Source organism: Panthera onca, chromosome E2, assembly GCF_046562875.1.
Source record: "Panthera onca isolate mPanOnc1 chromosome E2, mPanOnc1 haplotype 2, whole genome shotgun sequence".
Classification (NCBI taxonomy): Eukaryota; Metazoa; Chordata; class Mammalia; order Carnivora; family Felidae; genus Panthera; species Panthera onca.
Window position 1 is genome coordinate 13,515,290 of NC_138353.1, and position 22,703 is coordinate 13,537,992.

Below are 22,703 nucleotides of genomic sequence, written 5' to 3' on the forward strand. Positions count from 1 at the left end.
GTTCAGTTACTTGTTAAGGTCACACAGCTAGCACGTGGCACAACTGGGATTCGAATCCAAACAGCTGGAGTTGAGGATCCAGGCACATAACCTCTGCACTGGTACTGCTTTCCAGGCCACATCAGGCCTCTGGGGGAGGGGGGGGGCCTGGGGGAACTTGCACTCAGGGTTCCCGACGGAGGAAGAGTGTGATTTGACGTAGGTGCTCGGAGGGTCCCTCTGGCTGATGGTTGAGTAGACTGAATGGGGGCAAGGGGGGCTGCAGGGAGACCGTTCGTGCAAGTGAGAAATGACAGTGCCCTGGGTCAGGGCGGCCCTCCATCTGCTGTGGTCTTGCCTGTGAATTCTCTCCTGCTTCCTCTTCTCAGCCTCTCAGTGGCCCCTCTTCCTCCCAGGTTTCAGTTCCCTCCCCCCACCCCCCACTCTGCCCTGACTTTCCCAGGGCCACCGGACCTGCTCCTTGGCCCAGTGATTGCCTAGGTGGGGTTCACTCTGTAAGGACATACTGCCATTTTCACCAGCCTCGTGTGTGGAGACACTTGCAAGGACACAGTGACGCAGACTGTGGTCACTGCAGCCCCACGAAAACGCGGCACAGCTACACACACACACACACACACACACACACACACACACATTCGCGCTCACCACAGAGGTTCAAATCTGGACCGGGTCCCTTGGTCTCGCAAACACATTCCCCTTCCGCAGCCACCGTGGAGACACAAAAACTCCTGACACCTGGCGGCAGCGACAGCCCCTGCACGCGGCCCCATTCCAGATGCAGAACCCAGCCTTGGAGCTTCACTGGGACACAGCAAAAAGCAGTCGCGCAAATACATTCTGAAGGGTCACAGGTCACGACCGCCAGCCACACACCAGATACAGACTCAGAGATGGTGCCCCGCACACACACCTCACAGCATCAGAGCCCCCTCAGGAAATGAAACAGAGGCTCCTGCTGGGACCCACCAACAGTTAACACAAACATCCTCCCCGGGGTCACTCGCAAACAGGCACAGTGCATGCGCACACAACCTGACACAGCACAGTCCCACCCAGACACACACGCCACACATGGAGACACACGTCACGATCACCCGGAGGAGGCCGGTCCTGCCCACTCAGTCTGACATCTCCCAGGCCCCCACACGCTCAGGCCCGGGGAGTCCCACCAGGCCCCGCAGACAGCAGCTGGCCCCGTCAGACCCAGACACGCTGTCACACCCCGGGGCCCAGACGGAGCAAGTCCCACACACCCAGACACACCCCCCAGGGTCGCGGCCCTCGCAAGCCCAGCCCGTGCCCGGGCCGAGGGCAAGTCCTGGCCTCACACCGGGGCCGCACACTCCCGCGGTCGCCCGAGCCCTCGCCACGCCCTCGTGACACACCCCGCCCACCTGCCCGCCGGGCTGAGCTGGCGCGGAGGCCGCCCAGGAAGGGAAACTTGCGGGCTCAGCACCTTCCTGGACTGCCTGCGGGCGGCCCCTGTCCCGCAGGAGAGGGGGGCAGAGCCCGTGGGGGACAAGGTAGTCCCCGCCCCCCGCCAAGCGCAGGGGCAGCACCGGGCGTTCGGGGCGCCCCTTCCCCCTCCCCCACTCCTGAGGGCAGCCCGGGAGGGGAGGGAAGTCGTGGGGGGAGCCTGGGTTCCGGCTGGAGCCCCAGCTTCCCGTCCGGCCCCCACGGGGCAGGAAGCACGGCCGGGGAGGCCAGCTCAGGCCTTCCTGCCCCCTCCCCCAGACAGGCCTGGGGGCTGGGTCAGCCGGAGGGAGCGGGGAGGGGAGAGGAGGGGGAAGACGAAAGAGAAAGCCCCTTTTCCCCGAGCGATGGTGTCTTTGGGGTGTTTCTAATGTAAATTTGAACGTGTTCACAACCCCTTTGTGTGGTTGTGTGTGTGTGTGTGTGTGTGTGTGTGTGCGCGCGCGCGTGCGCGCAAGCTTTGTGCTGTGAATTTTGTCCAGCCTGGGGGTTTCTGACGCCCCAGCGGGTGCCCTCCGGCTGTGTTGGGTGTGCACGGGTACTACCAAAGCCTGTGTCCCAGCACGCGTCCCTGCGGTGTGTCTCCCTGTCCTGCATTTCCAGCGTGTGCGTCCCAGTTTGGGGTTCCTGTTTACAAGCCAGTGCCCCCTCTGGGTTCTGTGGCGGGACACTGTCTCTCAGCAAGTCTGTGTGCAGGAGAGGGTAGTGTCCCCGGGGCCTGCTGTGGGTCTGAATTCTTTCTCCACATCTTTGCCGTTGTTCGCTGGGTGTAGATTTGTGCATTCTTCAGTAAGTTCGACTAAAAATATGGATGTTCTCCGTGCCTGTCTGTGTGTCTGGGAGAGACGTGTGTTTCCGGGAGGGGTTGTGCTTTGTGTTTGCTCTTGGAGCTGTGTTTCCGGTGCACGTGTTGTGTGTCCGTGGGTGAGTTGTTTCTGGGTTATGTTTGTGATCGGTGTGTGCGTGGCTGGCATCAGAGGGCATGCTGTGGGGTGTGTCCCCAGCATGCTTGCTGTCGTACTCCCCGTGTGTTTGTGCGAATGTGTGTCTATGCAGGGACTGGTGTCCTCAGCTCTGAGAACAGGTGGTGTTTGCGTTTTGTCTCCCGTCCGTGGGCTGGTGACTTCGGTGTGTGAGCTGTCGTGTGGGTCTCTATTTTGCATCAGGTTCGAGGCCTTGTGAGTCTTCAGTGGGCTGGCAGTGTCTCCTGCAGGTCTGCATTTTGTGCTGGTGTTTCCAGGGCAGGGGCGGGCACGGTGTGTCCCCAGGGAAGCCAACGGCATCCCTAGCGACACGCCCAGTGGCCTCTGCACTGAGTGGAGGCTGCCTCTGCGGTGTGTCCCCTTGCCGGCTGGTGCCACGCTGGCTCGGGCTGGCTGTGGCAGGCGGGCAGGGCAGGGGCTGTGGTGGGCACTGGACCCACGCCCGGACCTCGGTATAAATATCCCGGCTGCCGTCGGCTGTGTTTACTCGGCCCCAGCCTGGGGGCGGGGGTGGTGGCAGCCCGGCAGGTCCTGGGGGCGGGGGTGACCAGGCCACAGCGCAGACACTTCCTTCGGGCCAGACAGGCCACAGCCTTGCCTCCCCCTTTCTGGATGAGGGTGCAGCGGTGACCCTTCATCCTGGGCTCCCAGGGGCCACCAGTGACCCTCTGACCTGGACATCCCCACTGGGCTTCCCAGGGTCTGGGAGACAGAGAAGAGGGGCCAGCCGACAGGGGGTGAGGGGGAAATGGGGCGGAGACTCCGGACGAATGGTCACACAGGCTAAGGGACCAGTGTATAGGGATGAGCAGGAGGGAGGTGAGAGGGGTGGCAGTGGCCCTGGGCAGGGCTGGCGGGGGGAAGAGTGTAGGGCTGACAAGCGAGGTGGGAGGTGATGGGAGATTCGGGCGGGCTGCCAGAGGCACAGAGGCAGAAGAGAAGGCAGAGGAGAGGAGAGAGAGAGGGAGAGGGGTGGCGGTGGGAGGGACAGGATGCGAGGGCAGGACACGCAGAAGGGTCAGATGGGGGTGCGGGTGGCAGCCGGCACAGCCCAGCCAGGAGGACAGACAGGAGACGGGGTGGGGGCCGGATGCCCACGGAGGGGCTCTCCCCCAGCGGGTCCTCCCTCCCTGACTCAGCCTCTCCGCCTGCCTCGACCGAGGGCTGGGGGGCGGAGGGACAGTCACCTCTGGCTCCTCAGGGTCCAGTGGCAGCTGCGGGGGCCGTGCCGGGGGTGTGTCTCCCACAGTCCCTCCTGACTGGCCCCACCTCTGTCTCAGCTGCAGACGCTCCCGCCTCCACCATCTGACTAACCCTAATTCTGACTCAACTGCTGTGGTCTCTCATCACTTTTTATTATGTAACAAATCTATGTATGGCAAAGTATATCACAAACAGCGTTAAGGATCAAATGACAGACTGATGAAAACTGCACACCTCACTCGGGGCTGCTCCCTGGCTTAGAGAAGTCCTCTGACTGTGGGCACACGCGCGCGCACGCACACACACACACACACACACACACACGTGTACCCGAGGGACAAACGTCTTCCATCCTCTGGCTTTCAGGTTTTCCAAGGGCGAGTCTGGCCGGCCAATCGGGGGTCTTCTCTGGGAGCCAGGGCATTGCTACTGGCAGGACGTGAGGAGTAGGACCGCCGTGATGGTTCTGGTCCAGGTGCTGACTTACACACCATCGAGATGATTCCAAGCCCGTGTGCAGCATGGTGCCAAGCATGTGGGGAGGGCCCCAAAACATTAAGCTGCCGGTATCACCCTCGACAGCTGTCTCTTCATGACCTTTCTGAGCAAGTCCGTGCGTCTGTCTGCTCCCAGTGGCCCTGACAGCTAACACACAGGCTAGAATGGTCTCTAGGACCTGTGAAGTTCTAGACCTGGCTTTTTGTCAGTGGCCGTGAGCCCTCGAGCAAGTAACATTCCCCTTCTGGCCCCCTCCCCTCACCTCACTTATGAAATGGAGCGGAGTCCCTAGTTCACGGGGTTGTTTGGAGAATTCCATGGGGCATCAGGCCCATCAGGCCTGGAATAGGACAGAACTGCTCAGTGACCGGAAGTTTCCTCGTTTAATGGTCTCTCTGTGTGAATGTCCCTCGGCCTCTAGGCTAGCTCTCACTTTCTGTGTCTGGCTCTAGTTCTGGCTGACCCAGAGGGCAGAGCTGAGGCCCAGGGGTCAAGGGCTGTGGTCCCGGGAGGCCTTGGGGGTCTCCCCCTTTCTCCGGGCCATATGCCTGAGGTGGTTTTGAGTGTCTTCAGGCCTGGCTATGGCAGGGTGTCACCATGCTGGCTCACAGGAGTGAAGGGTCCCCAGGCCCTATCTCTCTGACCTGTGTGGCCTGTACCCCCTTGCCAACAGCTGACCCCTTCTGTGTGTGTGTGTGTGTGTGTGTGTGTGTGTGTGTCTACTGAGGGAGCATGAACCGGGTATGGGGGCATGGGAAGGCAGGACGCCTGGGTTCCCACAGGCCAAGTGGCTGAGTCACCAAGAGGCCATCTGGCTCCCATTAGCCCAGGGCGGCGGGGGGCTCTGTGGGGCGGGCCCTGTGGCCAGCTGGGGGCAGGGATGCTGGGGCAGGCTGTGTGTGTGGGATGACTCAGGACCCATGATAACAGCCTGTGCGTATTTGGGGAGTGTAAACAGGAGAGGGAGAAGGAGGTGGAGGAAGTGAAGGAAGGGAAAATTGTGGCCAGGCAGAGAGGGGCTGGCCGGTGGGGCTGAAGGAGAGAGCCCCCCTCGCCACGCCCCTCCCTCCACACCCAAGCTTGCAGGCCCATGGCCCCAGTGCTGCCCCACACCCCCCTCCCAAGCCTGGGTCCTGAAGGAGAGGTGGGAGCTGGTAGCCTCCCTGGTGAGGCTCCTTCCTCAGCAGCCAGGCTGGGGTTTGGGGGGAGACGACACTGAAACCAGAGAGAGGCTGAGAGGCAGAGGGCAGAGGCAGGCGGCATGGAGGCTGATAGATGGGGGAGTGTGGGCAGGAAGCACCAGAGGCCCAGGGTGAAGTTGAAGGAGGCAAGAGCCCACCAGTACAGAGCTGGACAAGCAGGCGGGGCCCGGGGGCTCACGACCCCGCGCTGCGCTCCGGCACTGACCTGGCCGGCTCCAGCTACAAAGAGCCCCGCTGGCCTCCATCAGGGGGAGGATGTTCAGCCTGAGCCCGGTCGTGGGAACAGAGGCCAAGGCACACAGAGGGGAGAGAGAGAAGGCCAGAGAGGAAAAAGACAGTGACGCATAGAAGGAGGAAAGGAATGGAGAAAAAGCCAGTGAGAGAGACAGTGAGACAGACCTGGATCAGGGAAGGAGAGTGGGGGAAGGTAGGGAGCCCCGCACACAGAGGGGGCAGGGGCGGGGCCGGGACGGCACCAGAGCCAGCAAGGCTGGGGGTGTGGGGCGGCTGCCCTGCTGTCCCCTAGAGGAAGTCACGGGCAGGGTGGGCGGCGTGGCCGTCAGTCCCCATCCAGCTCTGGGCTGGGTGCCTCCTCGGGCTCCTCCGCGTCGAAGTACCTCTCCTCCTCATCCCGCGCCACGATGTCTAGGTTGTCAAAGTCGGGGTTGTCATCCACAGTGCTGTGGGGGGAGGGGCTGTCAGGGGCCGGCTCTGCCCCCTCCCACCCCAGCCTCCCTGCTTCTCACCCTCTGGAGGAGCCCGGGGGTGGAGGGGCCCTCCAAGATCCCAGGCCATATGCAGCTATAAATCGGAGCTAACCCGGGGCGGGGAGGGGGGGGGGTGCATGGAGTCTCTCAGGGCTTCAAATGAAGTCTTCCAAGCAGATTTTACATAAAAACTTCTGGTTTCTCTCAAAAAGCTGGAAGATGTGGTGACAGGCCAACTCACATTCCCTGGAGTGGTTCTCAACTAGGAAGCTTCTGCCCCTCAGGTGACATTTGGGGATAAAAGTGCAGACGTTTTGGTTGTCACACCTAGGGGGGCTCTCACTGGTGCCCAGGCACCGGACACCAGGGATGCTACTCGACACCCTGCTGCTCACAGGACAATGAGCACAAAGAATCATCTGGCCCGAGAAAGGTCAACAGTGCTGAGAAATGTCTGCCCTGGGCACATGTGATCCTAAACTGTGAAGAGGACCCCTGGCTGTGCTCTGAGCTCTCCCGTGACCCCCACCATACTCCCTTGGGTGCAGGAAGCCCTGTCTGATCCGGCCCGCCACCTCTGAGGAGACCCGCCTGCTCCTCGCCCCTCGCGATCTGCTCTAGCCACCCCTGTCCCATTGCTGTTCCTCTGATCCGCCTCAGGGTCCTTGCACCGGCTATCTCCCCTGCCAGGAACACTCTGACCCCAGGTATTTATGTCGCTTACCCCTCACATCCTGCAAGTCTTTGCCGAAATGTCATCTGCTCAGAGAGCCTATGCTGGCCCCCTCATCACTACCTCCCACCCCTCTGCCCCTCGACCCTGCTTTAATTTTCTTCATGGCCCTGGCAGCACCAGATGCTAAATACTTCTTTTGCTTCCTCACTAAACTGGGTCCCCTTTCAGGGCACGGAACCCTCTTGTCAGCTTTGCTTGCTGCTTTATCCCCACAGTCTGGACACAGCAGGTGCTTAGCCCCACAGTGGTGGGGACCCACTGGCCCTGCTGCCCAGCAGCTGCCCTCCAGGGGAGAACAGGTGCCGGTCCCCGCTCGTCTCTATTCCTCAGGCCAGGCCCCATTTCCTCATGGGCACCCGGCTTTCTGAGGGCTCCCCGCGGCCTAGGCATTCTGCACCCCGCTCTGTGTGGGAACTCGGGCCGGGAGGCTCCACCCCAGCTGGAAGCACATCAGCCAGGCTCGCCTCTGGAGGTGGGGGGGTACCCTAGATCAGGCCATCGTGCGCCCCACAGCTGGTGAGGGTCGGCTTGCCGGGGCTGGGTCTGAAGCTGGGCATCGGCTGTCACACCCACAAGGCGAGACTGCTTCAGCTGTCAGAGCCTTTTATCTTTGACTCTGACCCTTCACTCTTCTGTGTTCTTTTCCCTGATGGCAAAATCCTTTCCAAAGCAGTGGCTGTGTGTCTCGCCCAGGGTTACAGTGTGGACATCAACAAGCAGCACCACAGCAGCGGCCACCGCAGGTCTCTCCCTGCCAGGGGTGATTTCCTGTAGCACCAGGGGGTCTGGGGGCCTGAAGCGGCGGTGCCCGGAGGACACCTGGGGGGGCTCGGGGCGGTGTCATCCTTCTAGATCACCGCTGCTCACCCGAATGGAAATATTTCAACGTCTTATCAAATTTGAGCTGTCAGCCTTGTTCGGTCCCTTCTTTAGGTGAGGGGACTGAGGCCCAGAGGTGGAAGAAGCTCGTCCAAGGTCACCCACTGATCCCTGGTTGATCTGAAACCCTTATGCCTGGGCCGAGGGCTGTGGAGTGCCAGGCTTGGGGAGGGGGGCACGAATCACCTGTAGTCAAAGTCCCCGTCCTTGCCGTCCAGGAAGTGCTGGTGCATCCGGCTGGTGAACTCTTCCCGCAGGATCAGCCTCTCTTCCGAGTCAGGGACCCAGGCCTCTGAGTCTTTGCCGGGGCTCGGGTCTGTGGGGGCAGACACCCTCAGTGGGGGGATGGGACGGGTGCCCTTGGGTACGTGCTGAACACACACCCACAAAGAGCTGCTTCCTCTGTGCTGGTGGCACCGGGAACGCGGTGGTGACCAAGACAGCCCTGGTCCTGCCCTCCTGGGGCACACACTGAACACAGGAGGACAATATAGCACTCTGGAGACTGTAGAGCTGGGTCAGGACCTGCTACCTGAAGGGTGGGGAAGGGAAGGCATTCTTGGCAGAGGGAACAACATGAGTAATGGCCTGGAGGTGAGTGATGACTCCTTGGTGCCTTTGAGGAGCAGGGGGGCGGGGGGCAGAGATGCTGGAGAGGCTGGGAGAGCCTGGGCACTCGGGGCAAGCAGGGGAGGGGGTCTGACCTTGCAGGTCGGGGGGCCCCAGCCTCGGGCCTCCCCGGTACTGGCCCTCACCTTCCTCATCGCTGTCCTCCTCCTCCTCCTCCTCCTCCTCCAGGCAGGCCTCCTCCTCCTCCTGCTGTCGGAGCAGCCGTTGCTGCAGCTCCCGCTCCTCGCAGGACTGGAGCAGCAGGTCAGAGAGAGGGCAGGCGGTGCCGGGGGCGCCGGGCTCAGGCAGCCGGTGGGCTGGGGCGCGGGCACTGAGCTCCTCCTGGGTTAGGTACTGCCCAATGTACTGCTCGTACAGCAGCGGGGCCCGGAACCGCATCTGCTCGTCACTGAAGTACTCGCCACCTGCACGGAGACGGGGGGGTGTCTGCACGTGAGGCTGGGGCCCGGGTGCGGGGTGAGCACGTCTGAGCACATGTGTCCATAATCGGGCTTGTAGGAAGCCGTGGACGCGTGAGTGCAAGCATGTGCGTGCACGTTCTGACACGCAGGAAAATCTGCCGAGGCCCGAGGTCACGTGGCCACAAGTACTCACGCATGCGTCTGAGCATGCGCATAAGCAGGCCGGTATGTGCATGTGTCCTTGCACGTGTAAGCATGCGTGTGCAATCAGGCCATGTACATCCTGGCCCCCAAGGCACCGGTGGTCCGGGGCCTGTGCACCACTATGCCTGGGCAGAGTGCACACACACCTGCCCGTGGGTGTGTGTGCAGGGTCACACGGGTGTACGTGCCCTCCTGCAGGTGCCAGGAGTGTGGCTGGGAGTGGGTGCGCGGGGCTCCACAGGCAGGGGTCCCGCACACAGAAGCCAGGATGTAGGTTATGTGTACCTGTCTGTGAGCACAGCAGGATGTGCCAGAGGTGGGCGTCCCGGTGGTCTTCCAGACCCCGGCTCTCACCTGTTCCCAGAGTGCTCCTCTCTGCAGCCACCCCTCAGGTATGCTTGGCTTCCCCACCACCCCAAACCTGGGAACTTCGCATCTCTCCTGGCTGCCTGTTCCTGCAGGGGTGGCTCTGTCCCTCAGGAAACCGTTAAACCTGCTGGGTCCTTCCAACCCACCAGTCCCAGCCCTGCTTTCAGAGCCCAGGGTGAGAATGTGCCCAGAACCCTGGCCTCTGCAGCACTGGGGTCTGTGGCTATCCCTCTCTCTTACCCCATCTCCCTGTTTCTGGGATCTCCCACCATACTGTTTCTCTCCCTCTCCCTGGCTCTGTCAGCCTCTTTCCCTGGGTCTGTTTCTGCTTCTCTGCCTCTATCCACCAGTCTCTCTTGGGCTCTGTGCCTGTCACCTCACCATTCATCCGTTCCGCCTCCCCCCGCCCCCTCCCCCGATCTCTAGCTTCACTCCCTGCCTGTCACTGCGCCCCACCCTCTCCATCTCCCTCGCTCTACGGCCTATGACCTCGCTCTTCTCCCTAACCAGAATCTTCACTCACTCTCCGCTTCATTTAGTTTCATCTTTCAACTTTAGTTCTGGTGTCTTTGGTCACAAAGATGCTTATAATTATGCCGTGGTCAAAACGGTCTCAGTGTTTTTCTTCGTGCCATCCACATGTGTGCCTTGTCTAAGCGGGCCTTTGTGTCCCCAGGGTCACAGACACACTCCCCTAGGTTTCCTCAGCACCTCTGTGTATGGTGTGAGGTAGGGATTGCATTTTCCTGAGGGATGACCACTTACCACAGTGCAAGGTACTGTGTCCTCGGCCCACTGATCTGAAACGGCACTTGTGTCTTTACTAAATTCTGACCCTTCTCACTGCCTGTCCCATTCTCTTCCCATTTGTACTGATCTTCCTCATTGCTTCATGTTTCTATTTCAACCTCCCTGTGTCCCTGTCTCAAAACTTGTCTCCCAGGACCTCTGTCTGTTGTCTCTACTCTTGCATCCTTGTTTCTTGCTTCCTCTGCTTCAGTCTCCCCTCCTGCCCGGCCCACCTGGCCCCACACCTTGGATGAGCTCACGCAGGGCAGCGTAGCGCCGGTTACGCAGGCGGGTGCGCAGGGTGCGGGGTCGGGCGCTGCCCTGCCGGGCCACCTCGGCACAGTAGAAGTCTGCCCGATGGTCACCGCGCAAGTGGCCAAAGCAGGCCAGGTGCTCCTCACGGAGGCTCGTGCGGAAGCGCTCCAGGAACACCAGCGGCTTCTCATGGTACAGCTGGCCCAGGATGGCCACCTTCTCCTGCTCGGTCAGGTCAGGCTCGCCCTGCTGCTGGCTGCACACGGGCAGGCGGCTGGCGGCCACGGCACGCAGCATGGCACTCACTGCCGCATCCTCAACCCCAGGGGGGCCACCATTCGGGGCCTCTGGTGCTCCCTCTGCTGCTTTCACCTTGTCCTGGGGTCTGGGTGGGACAGGCGTCCAGCTCAGCTCCCCCCAGTGCCCAGTACTGGGCTCTGTGCAGCCTGTGGGGAGAGGGGAGATTTGTCAGTCCCGGGATGGGAAGGGAGGGGGCGGGGGAGGGGGGTGGGTGGAAAGGCCTAGATGCTCAGCCACTCATTTCACATTTACTGAGCACCTACTACATTCCGGGCACTGTTCAAGGTCCTAGAGATGCCACAGTAAGCACAAAGTTGACATTTTAGTGGGGGACACAGACAATGAGAAATATGATTACTGAAAACATGTGACATGTTAGCAAACGTAGTCTGTCGGGTGGTTCCAAGGACTATGGAGAAAAATAAAGAGGAAAGGCAGAAGGACTGGGGTTAGTGGGGGGCAGTCTACAATTTCAAATGGGGCAGAGAAGAACTTGCCAAAGAAGTGACATTTCAGTAGAGTCCTGAGGTGGTGAGGGACTGAGCTATGACAGTTTTGGAGGAAGAGAGTTCCAGGGAGTGGGAACAGCCAGTGCAAAGGCCCTGAGGCACAAGTGAGCTTGGTGTGTTTACTTGGTCCTTTACCACATTTATTGACTCACTCAATTCTTTGCCTTTTCACTTATTCACAAAATCACTAACACATGCACTAACTTGTTCACTCACTCCCCATCTCCTACTCATTCACACGTTGATCCAAAGACAATATGGGCGCTGGTAACAGGAAAGCTGAACTCTAGGCAAATCTTGTCGAGAGCTGTTTCTCAAAAGTTGTGGGACTGGAGCAAGGCTGAGCAAGCAGGAAATAAGACAAGACAGAAAATAGAGGCAACGCCTTTGGGCAGCTTGGCTGGTACAGGGAAGCGGGGGTGAGGGTTTACAGGTACAATGGGCTTCAGGGAGGGCTTTAATCATTGAGACCAGAGAAGACTGAGCCGGACCAGTCTTGCAGGGGATGTGCAGGAGGGGATGGGGCAGGGGTTGGAAAGATGCTCTGGGGGCTGAGTAGGCAAGCCACGGGGCTGAAGACCTGAGAGGTGGGATCTCATCTAGTTCAGGTCCAGGGTTCTGGTGTGGGGCTTGGTCAAACTGTCCCTGAGACAGAGTCATGGAGGAGGAACAGGTCTTGGGATATGGAACGTATCATGGGCACAGGGGACATCCAAGGGGAGACATCTAAGAGACTGCTAGAGGCTTCTCACAAGAAAAGTGCAGGGCTGGGGCCAGAGTTGTGAAGTCCATGGAGTCAAGACAAAACTAAAGCCAGAGGAAATGAGAGGTCATGGGGAGGGCATGGGAGTGTGTGAGGGCAAGAGAAGAGGGGGCTAGAAAGAGGCCTGACTCGGGAAGAGGACGTGCCCGTGAAGGAGACCATGACAGGCTACAAAAGGGGCCCCCGAAAGACAGCTGCGCCTTAATTCCTGGAGGCTGTGTTACTGCGTTTGGCCAAAAAAATGGGTCTCCAAAGGTGCGACGAAGTTAAGGCTCTTGGGACTGGGAGATTATCTTCGACTGGGGCCTAAATGCCACAATGAGTGTCTGTAAGACAGAGTCCGAGAGGGAGCCCGGACATTTGCAGAGAAGGGCCACGTGAAGACGGATAGAGGCAGACGCCTGAGTGATGTAGCCAGAAGCCAAAGAACGCCAGGAGCCATTAGAAGCTGGAAGAACCCCCGAGGGAGCCCTCCACGGTCCTGCTAACACCTTGATTTCTGCCTAGTGGTACCAATTTCAGGCCTCTGGCCTTCAAAACTGAGAGAATACATTTCTGTTGTTTTTAGCCCCCGAGCTTGTGGTCACTTGCTGCAGAGGCCATAGAAAACTGACAGAGGCTGAGCAGGAGGAGCCTGAGAGAAGGGAAGGAAATGGGAAAGAGCGGTGTCACTGAAACCGAGGGACAAGGTTCAAGAGCGATGGAGGAGTCAATGGCATTGAATTGTCCGAGCAGTCCAGTAGGAAAAGCCCTAAATGGGGTGACTCCGTTGAAGTACTCGGGGGAGGTCATTGGTGGCCTTGATCAGAGCAGTTTCTGAAGGTGAAAGCCAGACGGCAAGTGGATGGGAGGTGAGGAAATGGGAGACAGGTGTGGAGGACTCTTTGGAGAAGATACATGGTATCTGGAAGGTACATGGGATCAAAGGATAGACTTTAGGTTAAAACATTTTTTATTACGGAAAATTTCCAACATGCACAGATGTAGAGAAGACAACCAAAGTCCCCCCTCCCCCCACCCCACATGGCCATCATCTAGCTTCAACAGTTACCAATTCTTGGCCAGTGATGCTTCAGCCAACTTCCCAACCGCTCCTCGCCCCATCTGGGATGACTCGGAAATACCGGGATGAAAATTTAAGATGAGCAAAATGAAAGCATTTTTATTTTTTTTAATGTTTATTTATTTGTTCTGAGAGAGAGAGATTGAAAGAGCGTGAAAGCGGGAGGGGGCAGAGACAAGAGGGAGAGAGAGAGAATCCTAAGCAGGCTCCGCACAGTCAGCTCAGAGCCCAACGTGGGGGGAGGGGGCTGCATCTCACAAAGCCTGAGATCACAACCTGAGCAGAAATCAAGAGTTGGAGGCTTAACCCACGAAGCAACCCAGGTGCCCCCAAACTAAAGCATTTTAGATACGGAGGGGAAGGCATCAGAAGAATAAAGAGATTGAAAATGCAAAGGAAAGGGGGCGGGGGGGGGGGGGGGAGGCAGCACAGAAATGGATTAAGGACCTGAGGCGGCAGATGGAACTGCGGACTTTGGGGGAAGGGGAATGAGAATGAAATGGGGAAGCTGTTTAAGTCTCGAATAAGCAAGACTTTGCATGGGACAGGAGGAGGGTGACCCTGGGGACAAGGAAAGGGTCAGTGTGACTTAGGGAAGGAGGTCATTTGAAAGGCAGGGTTGACTGGGACACTGGGACTTAGCCGGGACAGGGGACAGGTTTATGTTGACCTAAGAGTTAGCCTGGTAAGGAACCGGGCTAGCTTGGCACATGGAAACGGCTGGATTGGAACTTGAAAGAGGTTAATTTCAGGGGAGGGGATGGGGAAAAGCACTGCAGCTCGCAACAAGGGACGCATTAATCTGGACTAAGTGGCCACGCGGACTGGTAAACCCGAGAGCAGGTGTCCCCCTATAAAGAGTCCTCCTGCGAGCTCACGGGGAATCATTTCCCAGTGACACCATAGCCCCACCCTCCCGCCTCCTCCGAGTGGCCAGGACCTCACCTTCATCGGGTTCCCTCGCCGCCGCCGTGGTCGCCACGGTCTCCATCCTGATTCTCTATTACTTGTTAACCGCCGCGGCAGGCCCCGCACGCCAATTCTGGTCCCAAGTCCTCAGCGGCCACTTCCGGCCGAGCACACTCCTGGGTCCCGGTGCTCCGCCGAGTCCGAAACAACAGTTCCGGGCTGAAGGCGAACCTTCCTTTGCGCATGCGCGCCTCCCCCAGGTCCCGCCTCCTCGCAGCCAGGAAGGTTAAGGGCGCTGGAGTCAGGGGAGTCTCTTCCACTCTTCCTCTCCCACCCCTATCTGACCTGCTGCAGAATTGGACTGTCTGGAGGGATCTGAACCACTGTTCACTGCTCGAACTTCAAAGTCTGGCATGCTTACTTTTTGGATGGATAGTTGAATGGCCACCTTCCAGAGCCTCTTGAGGGTTTATGGTCTGGCTTTGACTCCAATCCATCCCCTTTGTGTCCTTCACCACCTCAAAGAATAACTAAGCTTGTCTCTTGCTTCTGGCATCACAGCCAGTCCCTGGCTAGCAGGAGATGGGCGGTGAGATCAGACAGAGCTTCCCACTGTGTTCCCAGGACCTTGGGAATTTGCAGATGTGGAGTGGGGACAACCTTGGTCCTGATCTGCTTGAGGTGTTGGGTAGGGACTCCTATTCAAGTGTGAGTTACCAACAAAGTAGGCAGACACCACGCAAGTGACTACCCTGAGTGGCCAGGGATCTTATGGGGTTGCCTACCCCAGCCTGGAGGGTCAGGGAAGGCATCCTTCCAGGAAGAGACACCCAAGCTGAGACCTGAATGATGAGCAGGACTTAAAACCACCGATCTAAAGTTCAGAGGAACAGCAAAAGATGAAGCCAGAGAGGTCACCAGGAGCCAGGCACACGGGTGGGGGTGGGGGGCTCATAAGCTGCACTAAGTAGCTTGAGCTCCTTTATCCTTCAGGTAGCAGGCAGGAGGGCATCAGGGTAAAGGACTAGAGGTAAGGGGGATCTGTGAGGAGGCTGGTGCAATGATCCAGACACTGTGGACAGGAGCAGGGGAATAACTTCCCATTGGCATTGCCAGGATAAGGGATCTGGAGGCCCATTTGCTACACGGCAGATGGGTGGAGACTACACTTAAGAGATTACCCAGAGAGGTCGGCAGAGGGTGCTGTTGCCCTACATGTGGACCTGCAAGGAAGGGGATTTCCCAGATGGGGGCCAAGGCCCTTCCTTCTGCTCTCCGGAATAGGCGGAGTGGGGGTAGGGGTACTGTAGGGTCCCTTTTAGCCCAACTAGCCACCAGTCTTGGCTCCATCTCACATTCTAATGCCCCAGCCCCAATCTCAAAGCTGGTCAGCCTTCCTCCTGCCTTTTTGCAGCCTGTGTCCTATTCACAAGGCTCTGAGGTACTATAAGGGAAGGGGCTGAACTGGCCACTCCTGTGCCCCAGGACTGTCCCTCACAAGGGGCCAGGAATACCACATGTCCAGAGGGGATAAAGGAATGACTCCAGTTGTTGGGAAAGGAGGATACTAGGCCACAGAAATGCAATCAGAGTCTTTTACCCTGGCTATTTTTAAAATTGTTCTCTTGTCCAGCTCCCCTCACCAAACTCTCCACCTCCGGCTTTCACAGCTGACCACTTGGTGCTGTCACCATTTAGAAAGTCTGTGTTACCTCTGGACTGGGAGACCCATGAGAGTAGGGCTCAGGACTGCCTTGACCATGCTATATCCCCAGCACTGTCCAGAAAGAGTGAGGCACAGAGTGGGCACCGTGGAATTCCCACCGGCCTGGATCCAGAAGCACAGGCAGGAACCGTCCTAAGTCTAGCACCCAAGGCCGGGGCTGACGTGTCTGGGGAGTCACACCCAGTGATGACTCCCAACAGTCTACCCCTGGTCTCCATCCCATCAGCCCTACCTCATCCTCTGCCTAGGGACCTGCCATGCCTTCTACTCACAAATTCATGGAGAGATTTGGGACTGTCTGGTGTGAGAGGATCAGAAAAGAGCGGGGACCAGAGAACTACTTTAAAACTGAGTGCCCCAGTTTTAAGGGGGCATTCCCAGCACCAAAAATGGGGCCCAGCACATGAATCCCTCAATACGTGTTTAATAGATGAGCAAATAATGTCCCCCTGAAAAGGCCCCACCCCAATTAAAGGCCAACTGCAGTAACACTTCAGGGTTTCAACCCTGCTTCCTTCCTGCTAGGAGGTGCCATGTCATTTATTGAAAGAAAACAAAACAAAGCAAACACATTTCTTAATAAGTGCAGTTTGTTAAAATCCTGTTAAAACATACGGGTCAAGGGGAAGTAAAAATAATCAGAGGATCATTGTAGGAAAAACCTTTAGGTCTGGCACCTGGGAGACCTCTGGAGAGGAGGCAGTGGGAGAAATTTCATGTTCTGAAGGGAAGGAGCCCCCCAACCTCCCCTTCTTCCCTCTCACCCGCTTAATCCCACCAGAAACTACCAAGACGCCCGGAATAAAAGGTTTCAAGTTCAATAGTCACACTCTCTCCAAATACAAAAAGCAGTTACAATTCAACTCAACACAGAAGCTTGTGTGCAAAGTTACGGGAAACTGAGACATCGTATAAAAAGTTAGGTTAAAGATGATTCTATAGTTTTGTTTTGTGTGTTCTGTTTTGAGGGTGTGGCTCTTCCTCAGTCACCTGAACTCAGCAAAGAAATGGTTATCCTGATGAAGTATCGACAGCCACAGTAAAAACAGAGAAATTCTAAAAATTAAAAAAAAAAAAAAAAAAAGCATAATTACCAAAAAAAAATCTGTCACTGCTTCCTCCCTCCGCATTTTACTTTTTAAACTTGTGGGTTTTTTTTTTTTTTTAAGTTTTTGATTTTTTTTTTTTTTTTTTTTTTTCTTAAATCCTGAAAAGTAGACAGTAAAACAGCTCCTGGAAGAATTTACAACCAACTGCATGAGGGTGTGGGAAGCTGAGGGGGCTGAGGGGGCTGGAGCAGGACTGGGACAGATGGGCAGAAGGGGCCCTCCCTCAGCCACTGCAGCCTCACTGTTTGACCAAGGGGCGGGGGGGGGGGGGGGGGGGTCTTCAGTCAAAAAGGAGGAGGGGAGGAGGAAGAAGAGGAGAAGGGGAGGAAGAAGGGGACAAACAGAAAATAAAAGGTCACTGTTGCCTGTTTGAATCCAGAGAAAAATGCCCGGCCCTGTGTTGGGGAAGAAGCCCCTCAGAGGGGAGGCAGTGGGCTGAAAGAGGCAGCCCTGGGATGACCCGTCCCCCAGCACCACAGGACCCAGTGGGGGTAGACGAGGGGGCCGAGGTGGGCGCTGGTGGAGGAAGCCGGCAGGGGCCTCCTGAGCACACCGGCTACTGTGTGCTTGTGCCTCCCTGTGTGTTCCCGGAGTAGCTCCCGTAGTCGTAGTTCCCGTAGTATGGTGGCCACTGGCCCTGGTTCTGATAGTACTGGTTCCACTGCTGGGCATACTGGAGAGAGAGACCAAGAGCACCAGGTTGTCCTTACCCAGACCCACATTTGGCTCCTGCCTTGACCCTACTCCCACCCAGGGCAGAGATGGGTCCCCTGATAGAGAAATCAAGGCACCTTGGGAGGACAAGTGGTTGACCTGATGCCACATGGATGGACAGTCAGGGACTAAAGCCCAGACCTCCTGGCTTGCCAACCTAATGTCCTTTCAGGTACAGCCAGATAGCCATATTCAAAACACTTACTAATAGCTATGATGGCCTAGCACCAACCCAGGGGTGTGGACACTGGCCATGGTGCTGAAGCAGGATTTGAAGGCCCCTGCTTTGTAGTTTGCTTGCTGCACTGGGAGGGGAGGTTCAGATCAGGTATTCAGCAGCTGGTACAGAAGTGTCCACCAAATGGAATGGCTACATCAGACAAATACTGGCCTGAGGCCAGCCCATCTTTTTAGGAATAAATACAGACTCCAGTCCAGGCCCCTGGAAGTCTCTTTAGCACACCCTCCCCCCACCCCCATAGCCTGAGTCTGGCACCTACCTGCTGATACTGGTTATAGCTGGGCTGAGGATAGGTCTGTGCGGTGGGGGGCGGCGGTGGGGTGTAGGGAGCCGGGTTGTAGCCGCCATAGCTCCCATAGTTGTAGGCAGGCGGTGGTGGAGGTGGAGGTGGAGGGGCTGTGTAGCCCTGGCTGTACCCTCCCTGGTTGTACGGTGGCTGGCTGTAACTCGGCTGGAAAACGGGGGGAAAAATCAGGGTTCTGTGAAATAGCTCAGCTGGGATGGAGGAAGGGCCTTCGTAAGCAGTGGGCCCACAAAGGAACTTCCTTGGTGGAGGTTGTCTGAGGGCTGAGGAAACGGGTCAGCTCTGGGACGTGGCAGGACAGGGTGGGATGTAAGGCTGTGTTCTGCAGTCTCCTGGCTCTAAGACCCTGGGGGAGCAAGGCGCACAGCATCTCTTGAAATTCCACTGCCTTTTCCCCTTCCGACTGCTTTGTGTATTCAGTAAGCTTGAGCACTCAATAAGTGGTGGCAATTGCTCTGGGAAGGTTGGCTGAGAGCAACTGTAGTAGCAATTTCCCAGGTGCTTCCCAAGTCCAGGCTCTATCGTTAACCCATCTAATCCCCCCATCAAATCTGAGAGGCGGGTTCCATTAGTGGCATTTTACAGAGAAGGAAGCTGACACTCAAGGAGGTGAAACAACCGGGCCCAAGTCACACAGTAAAAAGTGGTGGAGCTGGGAGTTAAGCTCTGGTCTGTCTAGTTCCAGAGCTTTCCCCACAAAGCTATAATGCCACCCATCCCTTACAACAAACCTCAGAAGTGAGTTCTACGAACAACTCTAGCCTTTTATGAAGAATATGAGGTCCGGAGAGGTGAAACATTTATGTAAGGTTACAGAACTAAGACGTGGGGCGGGGGCTTGAACTCGTGCCTGCCCAAATCCCGTTCTAGGAAATATTCTGGTTAAAGCAGGACTAGGAGCCATTCACCAATGTCTCCTGGCAGCTGTTCCCAGGCCTGGCATGTGGAAGGCGCTCAGGAAATGGCTGCGGACGGCTCTGGGTGACAGGCCTGTGCATACCAGAGTCCGAGCACCAGCTTGTGGAGAGTTGGAACTGAGCTAGGAGCTGCTCCGGAGTGAAACTCTCAGGGCACAGGGCGAGACCTCCCAACCTTAGGGCCTGTCTCAGTATGCTAGAGATAAGGGGATCAGTCCCTTCCAGCCTCGGCAAAGGGCAGCTCCGATCAAGTGCTTTCTTGGGGATTCAGTAGAGGCCAGCGACACAGCCCAGAAAAATGTACTTGCTGCAGCATTCAACACTTACAGCACACCACCCTGAGAGGTGGGGCGAGGGGGAAAAACAAGAAGTTCCCAATTTATCTGGGTCTGGAAGGAATATCTAGGGTCCATCCAGTCAAAAGCACTGCCAGGAAGAAGGGCAGGGCTGGAGGGAAGAGTGGAGACCCGCGGCTGGAGCACGGGACCACAACTGCTGCCCCGTACATGTTATGTTCTCACCTGTGGAGGGCTGTAGCTGCTGACAGTGGGGGTGCTGGTATTGGCGCTCGAGCCAGGGATGTTGCTATTCTTGTTGTAGCTGCTGGCCCCTGGTGGGTTCCGAGCAGGGCTATAGCTGGGTGGTGGCGGCGGCTGTTGCGGTGGAGGCTGCGGTGGCGGGGGCTGCTGTGGTGGCGGCTGTTGCTGGGGAGCCCGGTTGTAGCTGCCTCGGTTGTTGGAATTGTTGTTATCCCGGCTGTTGTTACCCCAGCGGTTCTGGTTGTAGCCACCACCTCCGCTGCGGTTGAAACCTGCATTGGAGAAGCCAGGTGGGAGGTCTCATCATTCTGAACTTGGGACCCTCAGGAGCTGGGCTCCACTCTGGGTTTCCCCAGACCCCTGGGCAAGGCCCCCATACAGCCCTGATAACTCAGTCTTCACTGTCTGCTGACAGGTTTGTCCTGCCCACTGGACTGTGAGCTCATGACCAGGGCTGTTTTGGTTTCTACTGTGTCCCCAGCATCTTGATAGCTACTGAACAAATCAGAGAAGGTCAGGAAGAGGGATGCTAAATACGGAGGACAGTCCTCTTCAGGCTGGGTCAAATTGGCCATCTCTCCTAAGCCCTTGACCAGCTGTTGCTGGGCCCAGAACCCTTCTCCTGTCAGCTTCCACAGGTCTCTGGACCTCAGCCTAGACACTGCTATCTTGGGAGGCCTTTCCTGAGCCTGGCTCCCTCACAGGCTGGATCTGGTGTCACCCAAGCTCACAGTAACCCTGGGCTCTGCCATTCAGTCCAGAATCCTTCTGTACTGTCAGCACAGGGTGATGTGTCTGTCCAGGTCATGGCTGTGTCCCCAGAACTATCTAGCACAACACTGAAACAGTTGGGTATGCTAGTTAAATCACGATCATACACTTTACCTCAGAGACAGCAGAACTTAAGATAGAAAACTTGGGCACTGGACCACCTGCTCCCAGCTCTGGATTTAGCTGGGAGAAACGGGCAAATTAACCTAAGCCCATTTTTCTATTTGTTTGAATACTGAACCCCGAAAACAGTCCTAACGTTTGCCTTGTGCCTGAGCTGGAAGGCAGGACTGGCAGTAAACTCGGCCTGGCCCCTCTTCTTAAGGAGCTCACGGTCAGATAGAAGGTTGGACTCGTAAAAATGACAGAGGGTGACCTACAAACAGGCATGGGCTTCAGAAGCAATCCCCAGGAGAAGCAGGACAGTGGGAATTTCCCTGAGGCCCCAGAGTTTGATCACCTTGGTTCTCCACCAGAATTCAGCCCACAGCTGGTGCTAGGGAAAATTCATCTGCTGACTGAATAAGCAATCACCAACCCTGACCCGGGAGCCAAGAGCGGAAACAGCTCTGCTTGAGATGTCTCACCTCCTCGGTAGTTGCCTCCTCCACCACTGCCTCCTCCTCGGTTCTGGAAGCCTCCTCGGTTGCCCCCTGGTGGGCCTCTGTTGTCATAGCGCTGGAAACCGCCACCGCCCCCACGGCCCCGGAATCCACCACCACCTCGGTTGTCAAAGCGCTTTTCAGGGGGTGGCCCGGCCTTGCGACCTTCTTCGTTGTATTGCCTCACCAGTTTGTCTGCTTCTTCCCGCTGCAGCTCAATGAACAGCACCTCATCCAGGAAGTCCCCAACGTCTGGTAACGTGAAGTTGGCTAGGAGGAAGGCAGGGCCCCGGAGGGAACAAGGAGAGGGAGGTCAGTACCTCCCAAGGTCTAGTCCCCTACACCCCCAGGACACTGGCTGGCTAGAAGGGAGATGGCAGAGGCATGAATAGTGAGTGACAGAAGTGAGAAAGGGTCCTAACCTCTCTGACAATGATCAGGAGTTAATAAAGACTCTCCTGTCCCTTTTCTGAAGAGGTGGCTACAAGCCCCACCAAATATAAACACTCCCTCCAGCCTCCCCAGGGAGTGGGCCAGAGACGTGGAATCACCATCCTTGTTTCTACACAGGAGCAGAATGAAGCTTGCTCAGTCACCCCACCGGTGGGTGCCAGAGGCGGGAGATGTGCAGGTCTCAGCGTTTCCCGCCACGTGTCCTCTCCCTCATCCTGCCCCAGCCCCATCTAGTCTAAACCATGCTGTGAGAGATGCCAGCAGCTCTTCCATTCACAGGTGCACTAGACCGGGAAGGGCAAAACAGGAGCAAGGAAAGAATGGACAAGATCAAAAGAGGAATAAGTAAGGAGCTGGGGAGGAAAGGACGATTGAAGGCGCTTTTCTCCTAAGGACCCTGCTGTGCTGGCTTATCTCCTACCTTTCATTTCTAGGACCGCGTGATCTGGGACATCCTTCCCCTCCTCATCAGTTCGCTTTATAGTCCGGTCTTTTAGGTCCTCATCAGTGGGACAAATTACAATAGCTTTGCGCTGGAAGCCTTCAAATGGTCTCATTTTTCGTCTCTGGGCTGACCCATAAACATTTGTCTAGGGGTAGGAAACAGAAGAGGCAAGAGATGGTACGTTACGAGTTGGGTTTTTTCCTATCAAGTATTCTGTGGGCCAGGAATTGAGAAAAGGACACTAGCTCTAAGCAAACAAAACAAAAAAAACCTCAGGAAACTGTGCTCTTGTTTTGTTAAGATTCTTGAGCCCATTCTGAGAAACTGGCTTTGGGAAAGTGGCTGCTGACAGTCACAGGACAAGGGGTACCTACACTTGGGCTTTTAACTCCTATTTGTTCTTGGGATGCCATTTTACGCCCTACCCCTCCCCACCCCCAATTCTAAAAGTAACACCTGCTCACGATAAAACTGTCAGAGTACAAGGATAAAGTTTAGAGTAAGAATAATCCCTTCATCCGCTTACTGCCAGTCCTACTTCCCAGAGATGGCCTATACTGAATTTATGTATTTCCAGGAAGATCTGTGTGATTTTTTTTTCTTTCTTAAAGCACCGACTTTGAGACCTGGTGGAAAAATCTTATAGGTACATAATGAAAAGTGTTCATGTTTAAAATGCAGGGTGCATGGGTGGCTCAGTCGGTTAAGTGTCACACTCTTGATTTTGGGTTAGGTCATGACCTCACAGTTCATGGGATGGAGCCTGCCTGGGATTCTCTCTCCTTCTCTCTTTACCCCTTCCCGGAGCTTGCTCTCCCCACTCCTTTTCTCTCTCTCTCATAAAAAATAATAAAACATGCAACGCTTCACAAACGTGTGTGTCATCCTTGAGCAGGGGCCATGCTCACCTTCTCTGTGTCGTTCCAATTTTAATGTGTGTGCTGCCAAAGTGAGCACCGATCTGTGTGATTTTTAACACAAGTGGAATCATGCTACGTACTCTCCT

General features: G+C 56.6%; 2 protein-coding genes and 1 non-coding gene across 6 annotated transcripts in view; all 3 read right to left on the minus strand.

The window, feature by feature from the left end:
- Positions 1-3,793: 3,793 nt before the first annotated feature.
- CCDC97 (coiled-coil domain containing 97) lies at positions 3,794-16,286 on the minus strand. The gene is made up of 5 exons (XM_060651200.3): positions 13,913-16,286; positions 10,323-10,778; positions 8,440-8,718; positions 7,871-8,000; positions 3,794-6,042 (listed from the first exon to the last, which is right to left on the minus strand). The coding sequence occupies exons 1-5, from the start codon at positions 13,956-13,958 to the stop codon at positions 5,922-5,924; spliced, it is 1,032 nt and encodes a 343-aa protein (XP_060507183.2). The 5' UTR covers positions 13,959-16,286; the 3' UTR covers positions 3,794-5,921.
- A 485-nt stretch (positions 16,287-16,771) lies between these two features.
- Positions 16,772-22,703, minus strand: part of HNRNPUL1 (heterogeneous nuclear ribonucleoprotein U like 1) — a 36,540-nt gene continuing 30,608 nt past the window's right edge. For all 4 annotated transcript variants that reach the window (XM_060651190.3, XM_060651188.3, XM_060651189.3 and 1 more), the window contains exons 11-15: positions 21,674-21,842; positions 20,785-21,069; positions 19,409-19,698; positions 17,926-18,117; positions 16,772-17,384 (exon numbers count right to left, since the gene is read on the minus strand). In XM_060651190.3, the coding sequence (XP_060507173.1) occupies positions 17,268-17,384; positions 17,926-18,117; positions 19,409-19,698; positions 20,785-21,069; positions 21,674-21,842 (1,053 nt within the window). In that variant the 3' untranslated portion in view covers positions 16,772-17,267. The remainder of the gene's footprint in view (positions 17,385-17,925; positions 18,118-19,408; positions 19,699-20,784; positions 21,070-21,673; positions 21,843-22,703) is intronic.
- On the minus strand, positions 22,548-22,654 carry LOC132691403 (U6 spliceosomal RNA). Its single transcript, XR_009615752.1, has one exon. It is a non-coding gene; the product is annotated as a U6 spliceosomal RNA (small nuclear RNA).

Coding starts and splice junctions, on each gene's coding strand:
- CCDC97 (XM_060651200.3), bottom strand. CDS start 13,958: ATGGAGACCGTGGCGACCACGGCGGCGGCGAGGGAACCCGATGAAG. Junction 10,779..13,912: donor GGCGAGGGAACCCGATGAAG/GTGAGGTCCTGG, acceptor CTCTCCCCACAG/GCTGCACAGAGCCCAGTACT. Junction 8,719..10,322: donor CCTGCGTGAGCTCATCCAAG/GTGTGGGGCCAG, acceptor GTCTCCGTGCAG/GTGGCGAGTACTTCAGTGAC.